The 19,093-nt window shown below is 34.1% G+C and overlaps 1 protein-coding gene across 1 annotated transcript; it reads left to right on the top strand.

The window, feature by feature from the left end:
* The first annotated feature begins 305 nt into the window (after positions 1-305).
* Positions 306-18,057, top strand: LOC139692109 (uncharacterized). Its single transcript, XM_071590143.1, has 10 exons — positions 306-549; positions 3,282-3,570; positions 4,144-4,314; positions 4,470-4,640; positions 5,161-5,236; positions 5,335-5,522; positions 7,546-7,720; positions 9,137-9,354; positions 11,573-11,705; positions 17,992-18,057. The coding sequence occupies exons 1-10, from the start codon at positions 306-308 to the stop codon at positions 18,055-18,057; spliced, it is 1,731 nt and encodes a 576-aa protein (XP_071446244.1).
* The last annotated feature ends 1,036 nt before the right edge of the window (positions 18,058-19,093 follow it).

Raw genomic sequence — 19,093 nt, 5'->3', positions numbered from 1 at the left:
CACAAATTGTTTCAATTGTTAACGAATGTCTATAAACTGACCCGAAAATATGCCTTTATGTATCTTCGCGGAGAAATTGATACGGATTGCATAGCAATATACTTTGGTTGGCCCAAAAATTTCAATGTACAGGTTTTTCAGCAGTTTATCGGTTTTTCAATAGGTTTAATTTTATTGGTTTTACCCTTTATGCTGTTTTCCTATTATTATATTGATTACAATAATTTCATCCTTTTCAGTCTGATAAAAATCGCCTTAAAAAAATAGAGAGCGATTTGGAATGTATGCTTCTATTACAAGAGGCCATGACTCCTCTTAATATGAATTACAAGCTGATTTGTACTCATGGCGAAGAGAATTTTGCAGTAGAAGTTTTACAGGAAAGTTGCGAAGAGTTAGCGGCCAATCAAGTACAATGTCCTGGTAATACAAGCTACCGAGAAGAACGCCATGACATGCCGTCTGAAGGCGTGCTTATCAAGCTGGCGTATAATCCTAGAATCAAGCACTCTTGCAAAAGCATAGGATCTAGCTTAAAAAGTACTCAAAGTATGCCACCAAGCAGGGTACGTCGAAGTAAAAAATTCTCTATGAACACGCTAAGAAGGCTTCCGCGGAGTGTAGCAATCGAAGATGCAAATCTTCCGGTATTTCTTCCGCATGGAACGCCAGCGAAACTGTCGTCCTAGGAATTGGACCCACGCGAAAGAAATCACGGAAGATTTACATCTCCGATTCTCTATGAACGACTGCTATCAGTACTTTCTGCAATTATTGCCTCCATTAATAATATACTATATAATTAATGATTAGCGTATCGGTTTCTGAAGTATTTGGTGGTGAGAAAGTTTTCTCACCCAAAGTTCAATATTTTTCATAATCAACTGTTAATATTTCCTAGATAAAAATACAATCACTCAATTTTTAGTACAACTCTAATCAGTCTGATTTTCAAAGATAATCCGACCCCTTCGCAACTATTTTGCAGTTTATGATTATTTTCAACTTTCTCGCTGGTAAACCAACCCTCATTACTCATGGAATGATGAATTACTTGCGTTATTTTTAATAACCAGCAATTGAAAAATGCCAGTTATTTCCTCTAATTAAAACATTTTATTTCTAATTCCGATACAAATTTCAATTTCACCATAGAAAATGGAAGTGGTTATGTTTAAGAAGCCGGTATACAAATACCTCAAGTGGACATAAATAAGACTATAAACAGTTATCCACCCGAAGGTCGGTTTGATAGGCGATGGTAGAGTTCACCCAATACTAGAGCTAGAGGGGATCCATCATCTCATACTTATCTCAACAGCATGCAAAATTCACACATCAGGGTAGGGGGGCCAAATCCTTTCACTGTGCTGCCTATGGTTGCCCAGGTATAAATCACACAGCTTGGGTGAAGCTGAGGGTGCCCAGAGGCATCACTCAGATTTGGACCTGGTCTCTATGGTCAACTTGATAGTTCTCTAGCCACTGAACTACCATGGTGCCTTGTCTTTAATATATTTCTTCTGCTGATGTTTCTTTCTCATAAGTTAAAACTTGGGAAATAGAACTATGATCCTTGACTACTACTATGTGGGTAGCTTTAGTAATAGTCCAAAACCCTACCATTGGACTACCACCTCTGTCATGAATATGAGTCCTTAAAGAATATATCCACTAAAGGTGCACACATTTTTTAAATGTCGGAAACAGTTTAAATATCAGAAGGTACCATACCATGGATTTCCTGTAGCTTGTAGTATTCCATGCTAAATATCTGTACATGTTTACAATATCTGCCTAGACTAAGATATGATACTATTAATATTAATCTAAGAGACAAAATGCTGCAGGGCAGATATAGTGGGTGTTATAGGTTTGCTATGTAATCAAATTGGGGTTAACGAAGAAATTTAAATAATGCAGATTTTTTGCAGCAAAGGGGATAGTTTCCAAGATTAAGGGAAGATGTATTTTTTTTAAAATTGAGTTTCATGGCAGTATTTCAGATATATTCCTTATGTGATGTTGGCCTCAGTTATTCCAATGGCTAAAACCTTTTGGCACTTTGTGAGCCTAATGGTAGTGGATTTTTTCCCATGGTATCTAGTTAGCAGGATTTCCAGTGGGGTGGTACATTTGAGTTGTCATGCGAATGGATGTTGTGAATTAACATCTATACTAATCTACAATATTTGTTGTTGTATTACTAATGTAGGTAGATAAATTACCAATACAACACATGACCTAGTAGATAGAGTGTTTGGGTATAGAAGAGAGGGTCCTAGTTTCATACCCAGGTGATCAATCTGAATAATGCTAACCACAACTAAAAAGTAAGAGCAGCACATTCCTGGATACTACTTTTTGGGAATGCATAAGGTCAAATGGGAAGAAACCATTACATCTGCCCTAACTTTGTGGAAGAGTCCTCAGTGACCCTTATCATTACCTGTCCAAACCAATCCTCAGCAATAGATAAAGTGATAGAAATCAATAATAGCAATAGATAAAAATATATATCATTGTATGGTGACAGTTAGGTTTCTAGTCTTTTCTTTTTAAGAAAAATTTGTAATGATTCAACTCTTTTGTAGGACTGCTCTGAGTCAAATAGCTTACCAAAACATAGAGTGATACGGTCCAGTATACTTGATACTGATGAGAGTGAAAAAATATTGAAGGTATTGAGTTGCTAAGAATTTTGAAATATCATCAAAAATATTTTTCTACAGTATGGGTCATTAATTTTTTGTCTTTCCATCTTGTTTTCCTGAATGGGAATAATAGGAGGTCAAATGTTTAAGGAATAAGCTGAAAGAAACAGAAGGGACTCTGAAATCCGAAAGAGCAGCTTTATTGATGGCTAATAATGAGTTGGAAACTCTAAAAAATGAACAGGAACAACTGAAAAAAGAAAACTGTAAGCTTAAAAATGATGTAGTGCGCCTCTATAAAGAAAAGGTATTATTTTGTTATACTTCTGTAGCATAGCAATATTGAGTTAAACTAGCAGTAAGAAATTTTTCTGAATTGTTTGTTTTTTTGTCAGTTTGTTTGAAAAAAATGTTTCTGAATTGCAAAAGAATGTCTTTTTTGAAAGTGATCCAAGAATCCATATTTTACTCGGTTTTTTCATGTGGTCTGCCTTAATTGAATGTTTGTCTTGCTTCTCTCATAAGTCATTGATTGATATTTCAAGTAAACAGTAATATCGATGTTAAATGTTTTTGGTATTTTTATTAGGCCAACTTAAAAAAAATGAGCACCATTACTCCAGACAGGTTCTGCTGAGCTATTGACAGAGTTGTCCGCTGTGAGAGAAGAAAAGAATAAATTGAAGTCCTTGGTGGATGACCAGGAAGATATTATTGCAAAGCTGGAAAAGAGATGTTGTAGACTAAAATCTGAGAGCAATAAGATGCACCAAGAAGGTGAAAAAAAACTTCTGGAATTGATAAATGAAAACTCAGAGTTATCAAGCAAAGTGGAAATACTTAATTGCACATTGGCAAGTGTGAAAAAAGATTTCCAGCAGAAAGAGAATTCATATAGTGATGAATTAATAGCACAGCAAGTTCACTATTCTCTATTACTATTAATTAATTTAATTTTATGAATACTGTGTTTGTGGTTTTTAAGAAAATCATTAGGGAATCATCCTAGCAAAATAGTTTTCTTCAAATAAAATATATACAGTGACATTCCAGTCTTAAACCGTCAACTTTATGTTTAACAGCTAATGACTAATAAGGTGACGTCTTGACCAAGGAAGTTACAGGAATAAGAATGAATTAAGATATAGATCACTCTAAATTGTTTGTCCTTTAGTTGTATATGTGCAAAGACTATCTAAAACATGGCATTCACAAATGCCACTTTTATTTTTGAAAGTATTCTCTAAAAGGGAATTATTTAAACTTAAAATTAAATTTGCTAAATGTGCATTCTGAGATGACCAAAGGAAAGGTTTGCATAATGGTGTATATAGTGTCTCCCTTGGAGGATTTGTGTATCCTACCTCCATGTGCACTTGTCATTGTAATTCAGAACAACCATATTTATTCTATTATTTCTCTTGGCTAAATGAGAACTATCATTAACTTTTTTGAATCTCCCAATGATAAATTTATAATTATTTAATAGGCTATCAGTCAGAGAAGATATGGAAAGGTCCAATGAACAGGGGAATTTAGAAAATGAACTTAAATGTGTGAGAAACTTATTAGTCAAAAAAGAAAATATGCTAAATGTCTCCAATCAACAACTTGAAGAATTAAAATCTGAAATTTGCAAGGCAAAGGAAATAAATGACAGGTAGGCAACAATTGATTAATTTTGGTTGGTTTAAATGCAGAATGATATGAAATATTTGAAGGCTTTAATTATAATTTAATATTTACTTATAATATGACCAGATGGTTAGGGTGTAATTCTAAGGTTCTTTTTTCATTATTATTCCTTATGATTAGGACTATATCATCTCAGAATGAAATGGAAAATTCACTCAATGAATTAAAGGAAAAAGCAACAAATTATGAAGCCGCACTGAGAAAAACACAGCAGGAGCTATGTCAAGTGAAGAAGGACTCAGAAAGAAAAGAAACCTGCCTGCGATCAAATATTGAACAGAAAGAAAAAGAGTAAATTAATTTCTTTCACATTTTAGATATATATGTTTGCAGTTATATTTGATTGTTCATATAGTGGTTCATTTTATTATTAATTGACGATTTGAAGTATTTAGAAGCAAAATAAATGGGCAAGCATATTTAGCTAAATTATAATCCTTGAAATACCTATAAAAATAATATATCATGAATGATGATTTAATGATTCCTATCTGAATATAAGTTTTGCCATTTTTTCTTATTGCTATATAAGCATTTAAGAAAATTTAAAACAAGTAATAATAAAGTTGCCAGGCATTGATTTTCAAAATTCCTGTGAAGTGAACAAGGTAATTAAATCTACCAGATAAATGCTTTCAAAAATTATTTTTGTATATGTAGGTACACATATGAACACATATAAAATTTATTAGTTTGAAATTGAGTCCCTCTTTGTATTTTTCTGTAATTTTCTCTTGAATCTTCTGTCTACCTCATTTTATTCAATTCCTCATTCCTTTGTTTTGCTTACCTTTATTTTGTTTCATTTTAGAATTGCTGGGTTAACACAAGAAAATGCATGCTTAAAAGAGAAGTTATGTGCACAATCAGCCCATGTTAAAACCAAGGTGATTACTGATATGGCTATAGTTGCAATCCTATTTCTCTTTGCATGCTGTGAAATGATATAAGTTATATTGGTAATGCTTTTATATTCCATTTTCAGGAGCAGCCATGTGAGAAGAGGAATGATGGAAGGCATGATATGCCAGTTCATCTAGGAAATTTACAAGAATGTATGGCAAAATATGAAAATAAAAGCTATCTAGATGCTAGCCAGCAAACGGTGAATTGTGAAAGTGATGGCGAACTTCCAAAGCTGTCTGCCCTTCAAGAGGAGCTTGAAAGGACAAGGTTTTTTTCTCTGCCATTATTTACTTTTTTAGTATTTTCAATTTTACGAACATAACTTTGAATGTTCATGGCTTTTTGTGGATTTATCATGTGGGAATAAAACCTATGGCACTTTTACAGTGTCTCATCATCCATTATTTGTATTTTTAATTTCTTCATCATCATCAATATTTCAAACCTAAGATTGGCTTACTGCAGCCCTCCATTCTTCTCTATTCTGTGTTTATTTCTTCACCACTTGATAGCTTTTCTGTTTTATATCCTTCTTATTTTGCCCTAAGTATTTTCCTCTTAGTCTTCCATATTAGATTTTTCCTTCAATTATGTTTCTAACTATCCCATTGCACCTCAAGGAGGGTCCCATTCATGTAGTTTTTCTTTGCCACAGAGTTCTCCATTTGGTCCTTTCCTCTTTAACTCTTCTAAACACTTACTCATCCCTCACTTTGTCTGTCCATTTAACCTTCAGAATTCTTCTCCAGCACCATGTTTCAAAGGCTTCTTTTCTTTGCTGGTCCATTTTTCCAACGTAATATGTCTCTGATAAATAGAGTGCCATCTCTATACCCATTTTTTGGTGAACTGCTTCCTTGACTGCAGCTTCAGGTTCTTTAAACTCTGTGGTTGCCTCTTCTTCATGAACCCCTTATTTGCTTGAACTACTCTTTACTTGATGTCAATTTAATATTTTCCATTCCAAATTATACTGCTGCTAAGATAGATGAAGGATTGAACTTGCTCTAGTTTAACTCCTAGAATTTTAATATAATGATTGATGCTCATATTATATTCCTGAAGTATTTGGTCCATGGTATTCAGTTGCTTGCAGATATTCTTGTATTTCTGTCTGCTAATTTCTTTGCCATTCTTATCCTCTTTTTTATGCTAATTTTCTCATTATTATTATAAATTCTTCTATTGTCTCTTCTAAATATATTTTGCTCCTCTGTTTTTCCTGAATCAAAATTGGTTTTCCATAAGGCTTTCTTCTATCTTTCCTTCTATTCATTGGCTAATTATTAGGGTAAGTATATCCAATCCATTAAGCATCAGGCTCAATTTTATCTGTTCTTCATATTTATTGGCTTTCAATTTCTTTGGTATTGTAATCGTCACACTATGTTCAAAATCATCTGGTATTTTTCCAGTGTTGTATCTATCTTTGATTATTCCAAAGAGGGTATTCTTGGCTTTAACCTTGAGTCTTCAATATTTCTCCATTTATTTTCTCAACTCCTGGTGCCTTATTCAGGTCTTTCATGGCTCTGCTGAATTTATTTTTCTGTATTTTCTGGACCCATTCATCTTCTTTCAAGATTTTCATTTTATTAAGTCACCTTCAAGTGGTTTTGACCCTTGCTAGAATGCTACAATGCATTCATTCCATCTCTTCCTGATGCCTTCATCATTTATTAGTATCTTTCCATTAACATCTCAGACATTCTGGAGTTTTGTTTTTCTTTCTCTAGATAATTTATTCATTAGTTGATATGTAAGCCATTTCCGTATTTTCCTTCTTTATGTTGCTATTAATTTCTGCACAGCAGCTTTCTATCCACTTTCATTTGCCTCCTTGCACTCTCATATGAGTTGCCCTTGCAACTTGTTGAAAAAGGTTTCCTCAGTTAAATTTCTTGTATTTTTTACTTCCCTCTATGAGTTCTCTTATTTAAGCTGTTATCCATAGAAGCTTAGTTTTTGTTTCACTTCTCAAGAGTTGCTCATCTCTTACTTCAGATGTTACATATTCTTTATTTCCTTCCATCATTCTTCTAGGCTTGTCTCATTTATTCCTACAGTTTCTACTGATGAGCTTAATCATCATTGAATTACATCTATATCAATATATTTTCGTCCTTTATATGTGACCCTATACCTTTTCCTTATACCCATTTCCATGTGAATGAATATTTTTTTGCCAAATGGTGGGATTTTATGTTTGAATGTATGGGTGTGTGTTTTATATTTATTTACGAAAAAAATTAATCCTTAATCACCAATTGAAAATTTTGAAAATTCTTAGAGAGGCACTGGAAAAGGAGAAATTGGAGTCTGAAAATAAATGCAAGCTCATAAGTGAATTGAGAGGAAAGATTGAGCTTGCTAGTGAGGCTGAAAGTTGCAAATTGCAAGAATTGCAGACTGCTCTGAGGGAGAAGGAGCAGTCTGAGAGAAGCATGAAGCTGTCTTTCTGTCAAGTAAGACGCCAGAATGAAAAATTACTAGATGAGTTAACGGTAAGAGGCCAAAGTGGTCAAAAAATTTCTGTTCTGAGAATGTGGTTTTCATTGTAACTTAGCTTATCCAAATTATGTACTTAAATCATCATTTGAAGCAAGGTAGTGGAATACAGCTTAAGGGGAAGTGTCAGTGAAGTGCAAACTTGTCTACACCCCTCTATTTTCTGGAAAGTACTGTCAAATGCTGTCAGAGATTCGTTCACCTTATTCCTGTCAAATATTTGCTAAAAAATGACATCATTTACCACCTTTAGATATGAATACATATTCTAGGGGTGTTTGAAGCAATATTTTTGTCAAAAATATAATCACATCCAATATCAAATGCTTTTGATTTAGTAATTCTAAATAAACTAAAACAGATTTTTTTCTGCTAAGTGGCATTCCTGAATTATTATTTACAATCAAGTGTGACCACGTGAGAGTAAGGGATTTTCTTGGAATATTGTAATTAAAATGTACTGTAACCATCATTCACTTTTTTTCCAAAACAGGATGAAAATTGATCATGCTTTCAATTAGCAGTAAAATTTGCATCATGGGATCATTTGCTGAAATACCTTTCCTACATATTGCCTTCTTGCAATTTTTTATCAATAGATACTTCTGCTGGCATTGGGCAAAGTCAACACATCATATGTGTGAAATATGAGAATAGTAACTCAAAATATTAAAAAAAACATGTCTCTTGGTAAAAGGTGGTACTAGGCACTTTCTTTAACTCTGTGATATGGTTGATCTGCCTGGATAACATTTTGAAAATGAAGTAGTTGACTTGGCAGATGATTTTGTTGACCCATAATTAATAAAGTGAAGCATAGGTGCATTGAAACATCATTATTTTGAAAAGGAACTGAAAGCATTGGATTGTAAACATAATTGCTGAATTCAAAATGAATAAAGTAAACAAGAATCCTTACAGTACCACGTTTGGCCTATCAAACCACTTGGATCTTTCATCTGTCAATTCAAATTCTAGGGCAAGTTTGTAATTAAATTTTGTCGCCATGATAGAGAAGGAAGCCCCCTGTGCTTGAAGTATGTACATTAGAAAAATACAAAAATGAATACCAACCTGCAGGAGTCCATTGGTGGACTATGGATTTCAATCCACTGGCATAAGCCCATTAAGCATAAACTCAGTGTTAACTCTCTATACATGTACATGTATGCGTAAACATGCTTATGTGCACACTACCAGAATATGCAAATATTTTCAAATAAAAAGAATTTTCCTCTCTCTTGACAAAAGGGAATAAATTCATGGATGATGTAAAATCACATTTTAAATGAATATCTTAGTCCCTATAGTATCCTCATAACTATGATAATCAACATGTACTTCCATTTTATAATTACTTATGTATTTTTTAGCAACTTAGGTGGCAAGAGGAGGAACTTTCAAAACAGTTGGAAGAAACACATCATCAACTTATGCAATATGAAAGTAGCATGAACATGGGAAATGAATGCACAGAACACGTACGCATGCTGGAGCAGTTAGAACAGGAAGTGGAAACAAAAACTGCAGAATGGCAGGAATATGTAAAGAGATTGACCAGGGAACGTAATGATGCAATTAGAGCTGCTAGGTGAGTGTGATTTCAACATCTTAAACTGAATTGAAAGTCATTTCTATTGTAAGTATTACATAGTTCATTTTTAAGCAGAGGAAGAGCTTCCTATTCTGTTCAACAAACTTGCTTCATAAAAATATCCTTTGGTTTACATAATTTACTCAAAATTTTCCTGATAAGAAACTGTTTCTCCCCCTCTAAATATTTCCAATAATTTCTCAATGATGTTCACTTATCTTGGTTTAATAGTTAGTAAAAACATGGAAATCATAGGAAAAGTTCTTGGGAACAATTGCATAGAAATTGTGAAAAGGTATGTTAAAAATGGTTTTAAGGTGTGCTAGACTAGCATTATGTCAGGAAGAATGTGGGAGCTGCTTTCAGCCAATCTGAATTGAAGTGTTAAATGACTCAATCTCCTGGGCAGCAGCTTTTTACTGTTTCCTTACCTTTGTTAAACTCCTTATCACAGGGAATGTTAAAAAATGAGTGTGGGAAAAACACTGCATGGTATGTATTTTTAAAATGTCAATCCTATTTCCTAGTTTGATAAATATCTCAAATGAAACAAATAATATCTAGCTTAATAGCTTGTTTGCATAGCCAAAAGCATCACGTAGTAAATTGGAAAGTTTTGATTTTCCGGAATGAAAAATGCTCAACTATTAAATGAACATTTGTTTATGTGTTCGCTCCCATCAGCTAAATGCATCAAAAATTCTTTCCCATGGGCATTAATCCTTCACAACATTGTGCTTCTTTGACTGTAGCACCTGTTAATTCCACATTGTTCTCAAAGATGAAACAGACACCAGGGAATGCTGCCTATGGTTTTGCATGAATTGTACCAGTCATAATCAAGTTTAATTTTCCACAAACACATTTAAGCCTGTGTGGTTAATGCTGATTCATTTTGAAAGTTTGCAGTCAATGCACACTTGGAAACATAAGTTTGTGTGTCTACAGGTGACAATGCACATGCATGTATACTCATGTGAGTTTTTCTCTCCTGGCAAGGGAGAAATCTTTATGAAGGCAATAAATAGCATTCCCCCATAGTGTGGGGGAATGCTATTTATTGCAACTCATTACAACTACCGACCTTTCCAAATGAATCATAAACCATGCTTCGCTTTACAGTTAGCCATTTGTTTGCAAGGAAGGTCACAGCTTCAGTGCCTCTTGTGTTTATTTCAATGTTCCTAATTTTCACTGACACATATGTATTGCTGATAAAAGAAATCACTACTCAGGCCACCAAATTGATTTATTATGTCCACCAAAACACCCCTTGCCTGGGTTACAGAGCAACTCACTGGCTCAGGGATCCCTCGCATGCAAACTCATGTGATACTTGATCATGTAAGGCTGCAATACATGTTCATACAATGTATTGCATGGCCCTTACAAGAGTGAAATTAGAGGTTCAGAAATACTCCTTTGGTCTCCTGCTGTATCTGTTGAAATATCTCAGTTTTGATATTACAAAGGAATTGAGTAAAGCTCATCTTCGACTGATCCTAACATGAAACCCCCAAATTTCTTAAAATTGAATTGTCACTTTAAGCCATCTGTGCTGTAAACACACATGCTCTCCAATGTACATTTAACGGATGACTCTGTTAAAAGTTACTATCACGGCATCCCCTGCAGCTTCTTGGAATTTTATAAATGCTCTACTTTCCTCAAGCATCCCATGGAAAAGTGGGCAATCTAGTATCTTCTCCATGTTGAGTTTTAATTAACTTGATTTGAGTATGGTTAAGCTTAGAAACAACTTTGACTTGATAGTAACTGAATTGGGTAATGGTACATGTCAATCCTGCTCTCACTTTGGAATCTCTGCACATAAAAGGCCCATCTGCCCTTGGGTCAGCTAATCTTTGTGTCAAATTAATAGATATACGTATGTGTATTGAAAACTAAAAGAACTACAATGGACCATACCTACATTTTCTTTAACCAATGCAGATGGTATGACTTCATTTTTGTGCTAGTTCATTTCATAATTTATCCCCCGAGATGAGATAGATGAATAATGAATTTAGTCAAGTTTTGAAACTCTTGGTTCAAATTGGTGGCAAAGTTTTTCCATTTCTCAATCAACTCTACCATTTTAATACTACTCCATGTAGCTTGAAAAATGTACTATGATGCTTTTGATGCATAAAAGTTTTTATTGTTAGCATATGTTAAACATGTATTAATATAAAAGGAAAAAAAATTATTTTAGGTTTGCTTCACAAAAGCTTATGTCATATGTAGCTGACTTCCAAAGACATATGGCTATACAAAGAAGGGTTCAGCAAATGCTTACAGAAATGCTGCATCGAAGAGAAAGTGAACTTAAAAATACTATGTGGAAGGTAAGGAATTTTATTTCACTCTTTCTCATAATATGTAAAACCAACATTATGGTGAGTTTTCAATTAAATAGCTTTTTCATACTTAGCTTTTACCTCACCCAATGCCTTCATTTAAAAGTTGCGGATGGCAATGAGACATTTTTTTTGATAAATGAAGGCTTGCTAGAATCTCAATTTCACTTAAATGATGGTACAAATTTATGGGATGAGGAAGGTGAATTATGCCTTTTTAAAAATGAACAATTAGTTTAGTCTTACTACCTAAACTGTTGCCTCTCTTTTCTGTATTAAAAATTACAGGCTACATTATGACTTATTGTAATGGCTTATTATGAATAGAATTTAAAATCCCTATTTATTAGAACTTGTGTAAAGTGAAATTATTTGAAATAAAATTTCCACTTTAAGTCAGGTTCTACATAAAGAAGCATGAAAAATCTTTTCAATTTGATGCTAAATGGATATTTACCATTAGCGTGATAGGAGATTTAATTTGAAATGCTGTTTCATGATCTCACCAAATAAAATGTAGGTAATGGCTAAAAAAATCAAGATCTTGAATTTGTTAGTTGGGATTTCACTCAATTATTAGTTTGCTAACCTTAAATCAGTCCTTACTCTTTTAATGTTAAAAAAATGTTTAGTCTATCTGAACAAGAAGACATTAATTTATTCAGTGTGAAAAGACAGGCCCACACCTAAAGGATATTATTACCTCAATTAAACCAAGTATATAGATTTTATTTTCAATTTTATCTTTCGTTTATTTCATGGGAAAAATAACATTGGCAGCCTTGATGAGGGTAAAAAAGAAACTTTACACTTCCACAATAAAGATTTAATATTTCACGACCATGTATTCGATGCTGTGCATCATCATCAGGTAACATACATCTACATTTTTTCAACTTATGTTGATGTGAGTTACCTGATGGTGATGCGCAGCATCGAATACATGGTCGTGAAATATTAAATATTTATTGTAGAAGTGTAAAGTTTCTTTTTTATCCTCATCATGAAGGAATTCCACAAAGTTAAACCTGAAATTCTTATGATTGTCAGCCTTGGTTGTGCAATTGCATCTTCAAATAGTTGTTGATAGTATGAAGGCACAAATGTAGTGTCAATGCATTGCCTTCAGTAGGCTACTTCTGAGACTGTCGATATAATTATTTTTTTAATTATTTAGTTGTGCATAAATTTGTTAAGGTAGGAAGTATGAAGTAGTAGGTGGGCAGACTGAACCCTGCTGCACTTTAAAGCCTCACCTAATGAGAAAAACATTCACCCAAAGCTCTAATAAACCCTTCTTTGATTCTACACGCATTCCTCCACCATTCCATCCATCATGCCCATCCTTTTCCTTTCCCTACCTTGCTTGCCTAACAATCTCCCTCTATCATAGTCAATATTCCACCTGCTCTATTTTATGCCCTCCAATGATAACATTTAACTTAGCCTTTCTCTTTTTTGCACATCTCATGGCATTTATTTTGTTTTCATTTATTCTAATCTTCTATAATCAAAGTAATTTTCTAATTCACTCATCAATGATTGTAACCTTTTGGCTAACTGGATAACTAAACCTTGATCGTCTACAAATTGCACTGATATATTGAATTCCCTACCAACAGATTTCACTCATTTATTATTCATTCCTATTTCCAACTCTTTCCATGACCCTTTTTCAATTTCCTACATGTATATATTGAAAAGGATGAAAGATATTGGACAGCCCTGTCTTAACCCCCTTCCTAGTGCTGCCTATCCCCTCTATCTGCCACATGCATCTGGACAGTGTGAGACCTATGTAGTTTGCCAATAAGTTGCCTATCCCTACAATCTACTCCTATCCTTAGGAGTTAGGTGGTAGAAGGGACTCCATAATCACAATCTCGCCCCAGAATAAAGACGACTATCTATCTATCCTCTGTATTCATTAATTCAACCCAATTTACTCTATTGAATGGTTTCTCAAAATCTGCTAAATGAGCAGTACATCCTGGATGTACTCACTGTTTCTACTATTAGTTGCCTCAACACTACTTTGACATGATGAGCTCCCCTCTTCCATCCCTGAACTCAAACTAATCATCCCAATGAACCCTGCTCTGCTGAAATCTTCTGGACTAATTCTTCCCTCCCTCATAAATTCGACTAATTAGCCCTTATAAACTTTTCCTTCTATATTTTCATAACCCCTCACAATATTTCCCTGGGATGCCATCGATGCCCATGGTCTTGTTAATTCCCTTAATGTCCTTTTTATGTATTCCTGGACTAAGCTAATCTTAACTAAAACATATTCTCTTCCTGTGTAAACTTGTTAATTATAATTCTTACCATATATACAGATACTCTCTGTATTCTTTCCATATCTCTTGAATCTTTTGTGTATCAATCAATCATTTTCCTGCTATACGTGTATCTTTGATATTAAGCATGAATTTTATCCTCTTACTACCTGATAGTGCATTTTTCTGCATACGCATTTTTCTGTATTTCATACTTTTCTCATAAACTTGAACCCATATATTCTTGCACTACATCTTCCACCATACTTCTTTTGTCCTATTAGTTTCCTGTCTCAGTTGATGGAATATCTTTTTACTACCTTTAACCTAATTCTCTATTTACATTCTTTCATGTTCCTTCTCTTGTTTTTCTTCCTAATTATCTTGTCTGTAACTCATGGCTACCCTCTCATTTTCCTATTTACTGTTCCCCTAGTTTTGTTTGTGGCTTTTGATATCTTTTTTGACATGCTACCATCATTCTTCTACGAGCAAGCAAACCAATTAAAAATTTTTGTTTGGAAATTTCCCAAATACTATCACTCCCCTTGATGTAAATCTAATGGTAGCTTTGCTTGCAATGATAAAAAATACAATGTCTATAGAACTTTCAAGACCCCATAGGATAGAACTTTTGATGATTTTCATTATAATGAATATGAAGCCTCTCTAAACTTTGAATTTATATCTTTGAATTCTTCAATTTAATGAGGTCTACTTCCAAGATTATAAAATAATAAATCTCTTAATTTACCTCGGATTAACTTAACTCTTTCATATTCATCTTGGCTAAATTGAATGTGAAAGACAAACAACTTCCCTTCTGCTTGCATATCCAAAATCTTAACATACAACCTTTGCCTATATTTTACCTTGATTTTACAAGTGGTGTGTGGAGATTGATGAGTATTACTGTGTTTTGACAAAGGAAATCTGCTTTGATAGAATAAGAAATACTTCTCCTTTGGATTACTTTTCTCTCCCCTAACTTAATTTGACTACCCATTGCTCTTCTGGCCTCCCTTTCCACTCAACTTTCCTCCAGTTTATCTGACACCTATTACAAGCAGCTGATAAAAATGCACTGGCTATCATGAAGTAACCCCCTGGGGTTACATTAAGAGTGTAAATATCTGGTTTTCAATGTTTTCATATAATACTGATACTGTTGGTCAAAGTATACCTCTCATATGTTATCATTTGGTTAAGGAAAATTGCAAAAGTGTTGATCTAATTTAAAGAAATATGTAGTATACTGCTTTTTTTCATCTATACATATGGGGTAAAATTAAGATGTTACCTGGCTTACAATAGTTAAAGTAGGTTATTTTCTTCAGATCTGAAAGTATTGCTTTGCCATTCCTTTTAGCTAGAGCATAGTTTTTTTATGAAAAAGTATTTACAAAAGTATAACTTAGAAAATGATTTACTCAATACCTGCCTGAATTTCAGAGGAATTTTCACTCTATTAGTTTCTCTAGCATAATAAGATGTGGGCAACTTCAGCTTAGTGACTTTTTGCCTGGACTCATCACATCCATATAGGCTCACTGTGGTCATTTCATCAACAAATAACTCACCTATCTGTTGGGTAAACAGTTTGGTGCCTTCTTCCTCTTTGGTGGCCAAATAACAGACCTTACTGTCTCCTAGATAGCTATATGATTCAATATCACTGCTTATCAGTTGGTATCCTTACAGCTGTCACTGCAGCCAACAGATGCCATAGTTGCACAGAGTGCAGCTTATTTGAATCTACATTTTGGCAGTGGATCTAATGATTTTAGTGCAAAACAATTAGCAATGCTTAATTTCGATATATTAATGTTTAAGTAACTTGTACATTCAATTTGGTAAAGCTATAATTTATTGGAAAGCACACCACTGATTGCAGGTATAATCAATGAAGTAGATATCTTTTGGAATGCCAAATTTCAATGAAAACCATCTGCACTTTCGCAAGCATATCTTGTGATGCTGACTCATCATTGTCCTTGGTATACCAATAGATGATTGGAGTGATTGAAGGAATACTCTTTCCCTTCTTAAATCAAATGCCCATGTGCTTGAAAATTTTATGAAATTCAAACAAGAATATTTTACTCAAGATTCCTGTCTATCTTATTTAATTTTCCTTTTCTCATTCCTCTGCACTCTTTCTCTCTAGACTCCTTTCTGTTCTTGGGAGGGTGTAGAGCCAAATCACTGTATTATTGGTATTCCATCAGTATGCGGTGGCAGTTTGCCCTACTTTAACGGTGTATACAAATCCAAAATTAGATAAAGTATTCTTCACCTCATTAACCTACTTCATTCTTAGATACTATTCTATTCAATTTTCCTTTAGCATGGAGGTATGTTTAATGGCCACTGTACATTAAAAGAAAACATTTTACACCCAATGACTGATGCTAATAACGTGTATGCTCTGAGTATCATAGAGGAGTTTTAATTTTTCATAGGCAATTAACCTTTTAAAAGTTTATAAGTTTTAATTATCCTGCTTTTGCCCCAAAAATTTCTCTGGAGAGAACTTTATCCTAGATTTACTAATTTCGAATGGTTTATTCATCGTCATATCAGGTGCCCGCAAAACGTTTCGGGACTGGTCACATAGCGCTACGATCGCTGAATTTTTATGCTTTCGCTAGCCGAGATGACGCAGCTTTCACTTTTATTTAGTTGACTTCCATAGTTGGCCGAGGGCACGTGCAATGTTTCGTTGGTGAATTTTTCGCGGGTGTATATCCAGTTCACAAAAGTGGAAGTTTCTACATTCATGCCTCCATTTGTGCTAAACTGCGATTTCTCGTCGTTGCAAACATGTTTATGACAAAAGAGCAAACAACGCGCGAGGGAAATATTTTGTTTTAACCTCCGAAAGGCTGCTAAAAAAGCGTATGCGATGCTCACTGAGACTTGCGGGAATGATGCCACGAACCTGCGTGCTGGACGGACTGATGTGTGAACCAAGAAAACTTTAAATAAGTGCAGAAAAACAAATCATGATGATCGGGGTACAACTATCGGTGACTTCGCAGATGGCACAAGAATGGAGCCAAGGTTCGGTCCATCACCTTCTCTTTGCAAACGAGCAACCATGTGGATGGCACAAGAGTGACCAATGCATTGGGATCGGTTTCCAGCCTACACAAACCTACACCTTTTCCTGTTGTACAAGTAGTCTGTTGTTTAACTCGCCCGTATCACAGACTGTTGATCAAAGAATATGATGTGGTGTTCTAGACTCCGCTCATATTCTCGGGACCTACTGTTTTTCTTTGCCTATTCTCGATTGAATGAAGTGTTGATAGGACGCAAGATACGAGGAAATTGATGAAATCCAGGCGGAATCGTGAGTTCTTGAAAAGGTTGATAAAAAGTTTAAAGTGTTTGGGTAAGTTTGATAGGCGCTGAAGTTCATTTTCTAGCTGCAGAAATGAACTGTCTTGACGGGGCAATAGTAAATCTGTGAACTGTATCCAATTAATTCAAGGTTTTCCTCATATGAAATAAAAGACCCCGGAAGATACTTTGGTACAATTTTATAGTTTCAAACTACATTACCTGAAGGTGTACGTTTTAGATTTTCGAAACATTGAAAAATGCAACACCAAATACATAGTTAACTTCAAGCGTCCAAGAAAAATTTAGGATTAAACTAAACTTTTCTTTTCATCAAATATTTTTTATATGGAGTGAGAATTTTTGTGGCATAAAAACAGTATTGAATATTTAGGAAAAATGTTCATTCCTCACAGGCCACAAATAATACTTCACAGCGTTACCTAGGATTAAAAAGGAAAATGATTAATAAGAGAAAGATGACTGTCCTCTACCAGCCTGGAACCTTTTCTTCGCTTAAAGAACAATGATTTGCTTGAAAAATATTTTGAATTTGAAATGAATGGAAGGTTGAAATTCGAGAAAAAATTGAGAATCGAGAGTAAAGAATCACATTGATTAACGGGGACTATTTTTTTGAATTTCAGATGTCTAAGCTGAAAGCAGATGCATTGAATAGTGCTCAAAATTCTTTGTTGACGAGAAAATATTAGTTCAAAAATCCAGCATTCTTGTGAATTAACTTAAAATGCAGCAAACGAAATTTGGTAACATGTATAATTAATGTGTGCTGTGTAAATGTTATTTTTAGTATCCTGGATATTTATTGTGTTTTGAAACCGTCTTTATAAAAAAAATTGTTATAAATTATAGTATATCTATTCATGTATTCAAACCCTTTGAATTTCTGCTATTATTTCAACGACCACTGGGAAAATATAGTGAAATCCTATTGCAAAGTTTTTTTATGTTTACCGTCTATAAACATGTATGCGCACCAAGGATTTTTTAATAGTTTGTGATTACTATTATTATGGTTTTTGATTGTGACACAGCATCAAATTTCTTTAAAGCAGCATGAAGCGTTATTTTTAACTGATAAATGCTCAGAAAATGCAAAATACTAGTGCTGACCATAATGAAGAGTTAGTTTAAATGGATAAAATAAAGCAGTGATGAGAGAAATGCTTGGGTGGAGTCAAATAAAAAAAATCTTAACGGTCTCTGTCTTACAGCTTTAAATTTCTCTACTCCCCTATATAGTAGGGGTATAGCATGCTAGTCCTAAGGTAACTGGAGAAATAAATTTGCAATAGTATGTAGCATGCAATGGAGTACTACGGCTCACATTGATATCCTACGCTCTGTGCATCCGTTAGAAGCCTTTAAGTTAAGTATTTCACTGCGATTTTTGGCGTAGAATGTTCTTTAGGGGAAGTATGGTAGCCCGATATATGTATAAAGAATTCGACTTCAGTAGGGATGCTTTTAAAGCCAGTTATGTTTTACATACAAATAATTAGGTTGGCTTACAGTTTTGATTTTTTTGAAACACTGAATGCATTTTTCCCTTAATAATGAAAAATACTCTTTTTTCATTTTAAAAACGCGATGTCTATAAAATTGAAATCTTTCCACATTAACAATAAATGACGAACTAAATTTTGGTGGAGTACACGTATACAGATTTCTGGTATCATCTATACTATGCGTGGTATCCTCTCGATCGCCGACTGCTACACCTGAGCT

Source organism: Hetaerina americana, unplaced genomic scaffold, assembly GCF_022747635.1.
Source record: "Hetaerina americana unplaced genomic scaffold, ioHetAmer1.1.p SCAF_4, whole genome shotgun sequence".
NCBI classification, from domain to species: domain Eukaryota; kingdom Metazoa; phylum Arthropoda; class Insecta; order Odonata; family Calopterygidae; genus Hetaerina; species Hetaerina americana.
This window is presented reverse-complemented; position numbering and strand designations above follow the sequence as displayed.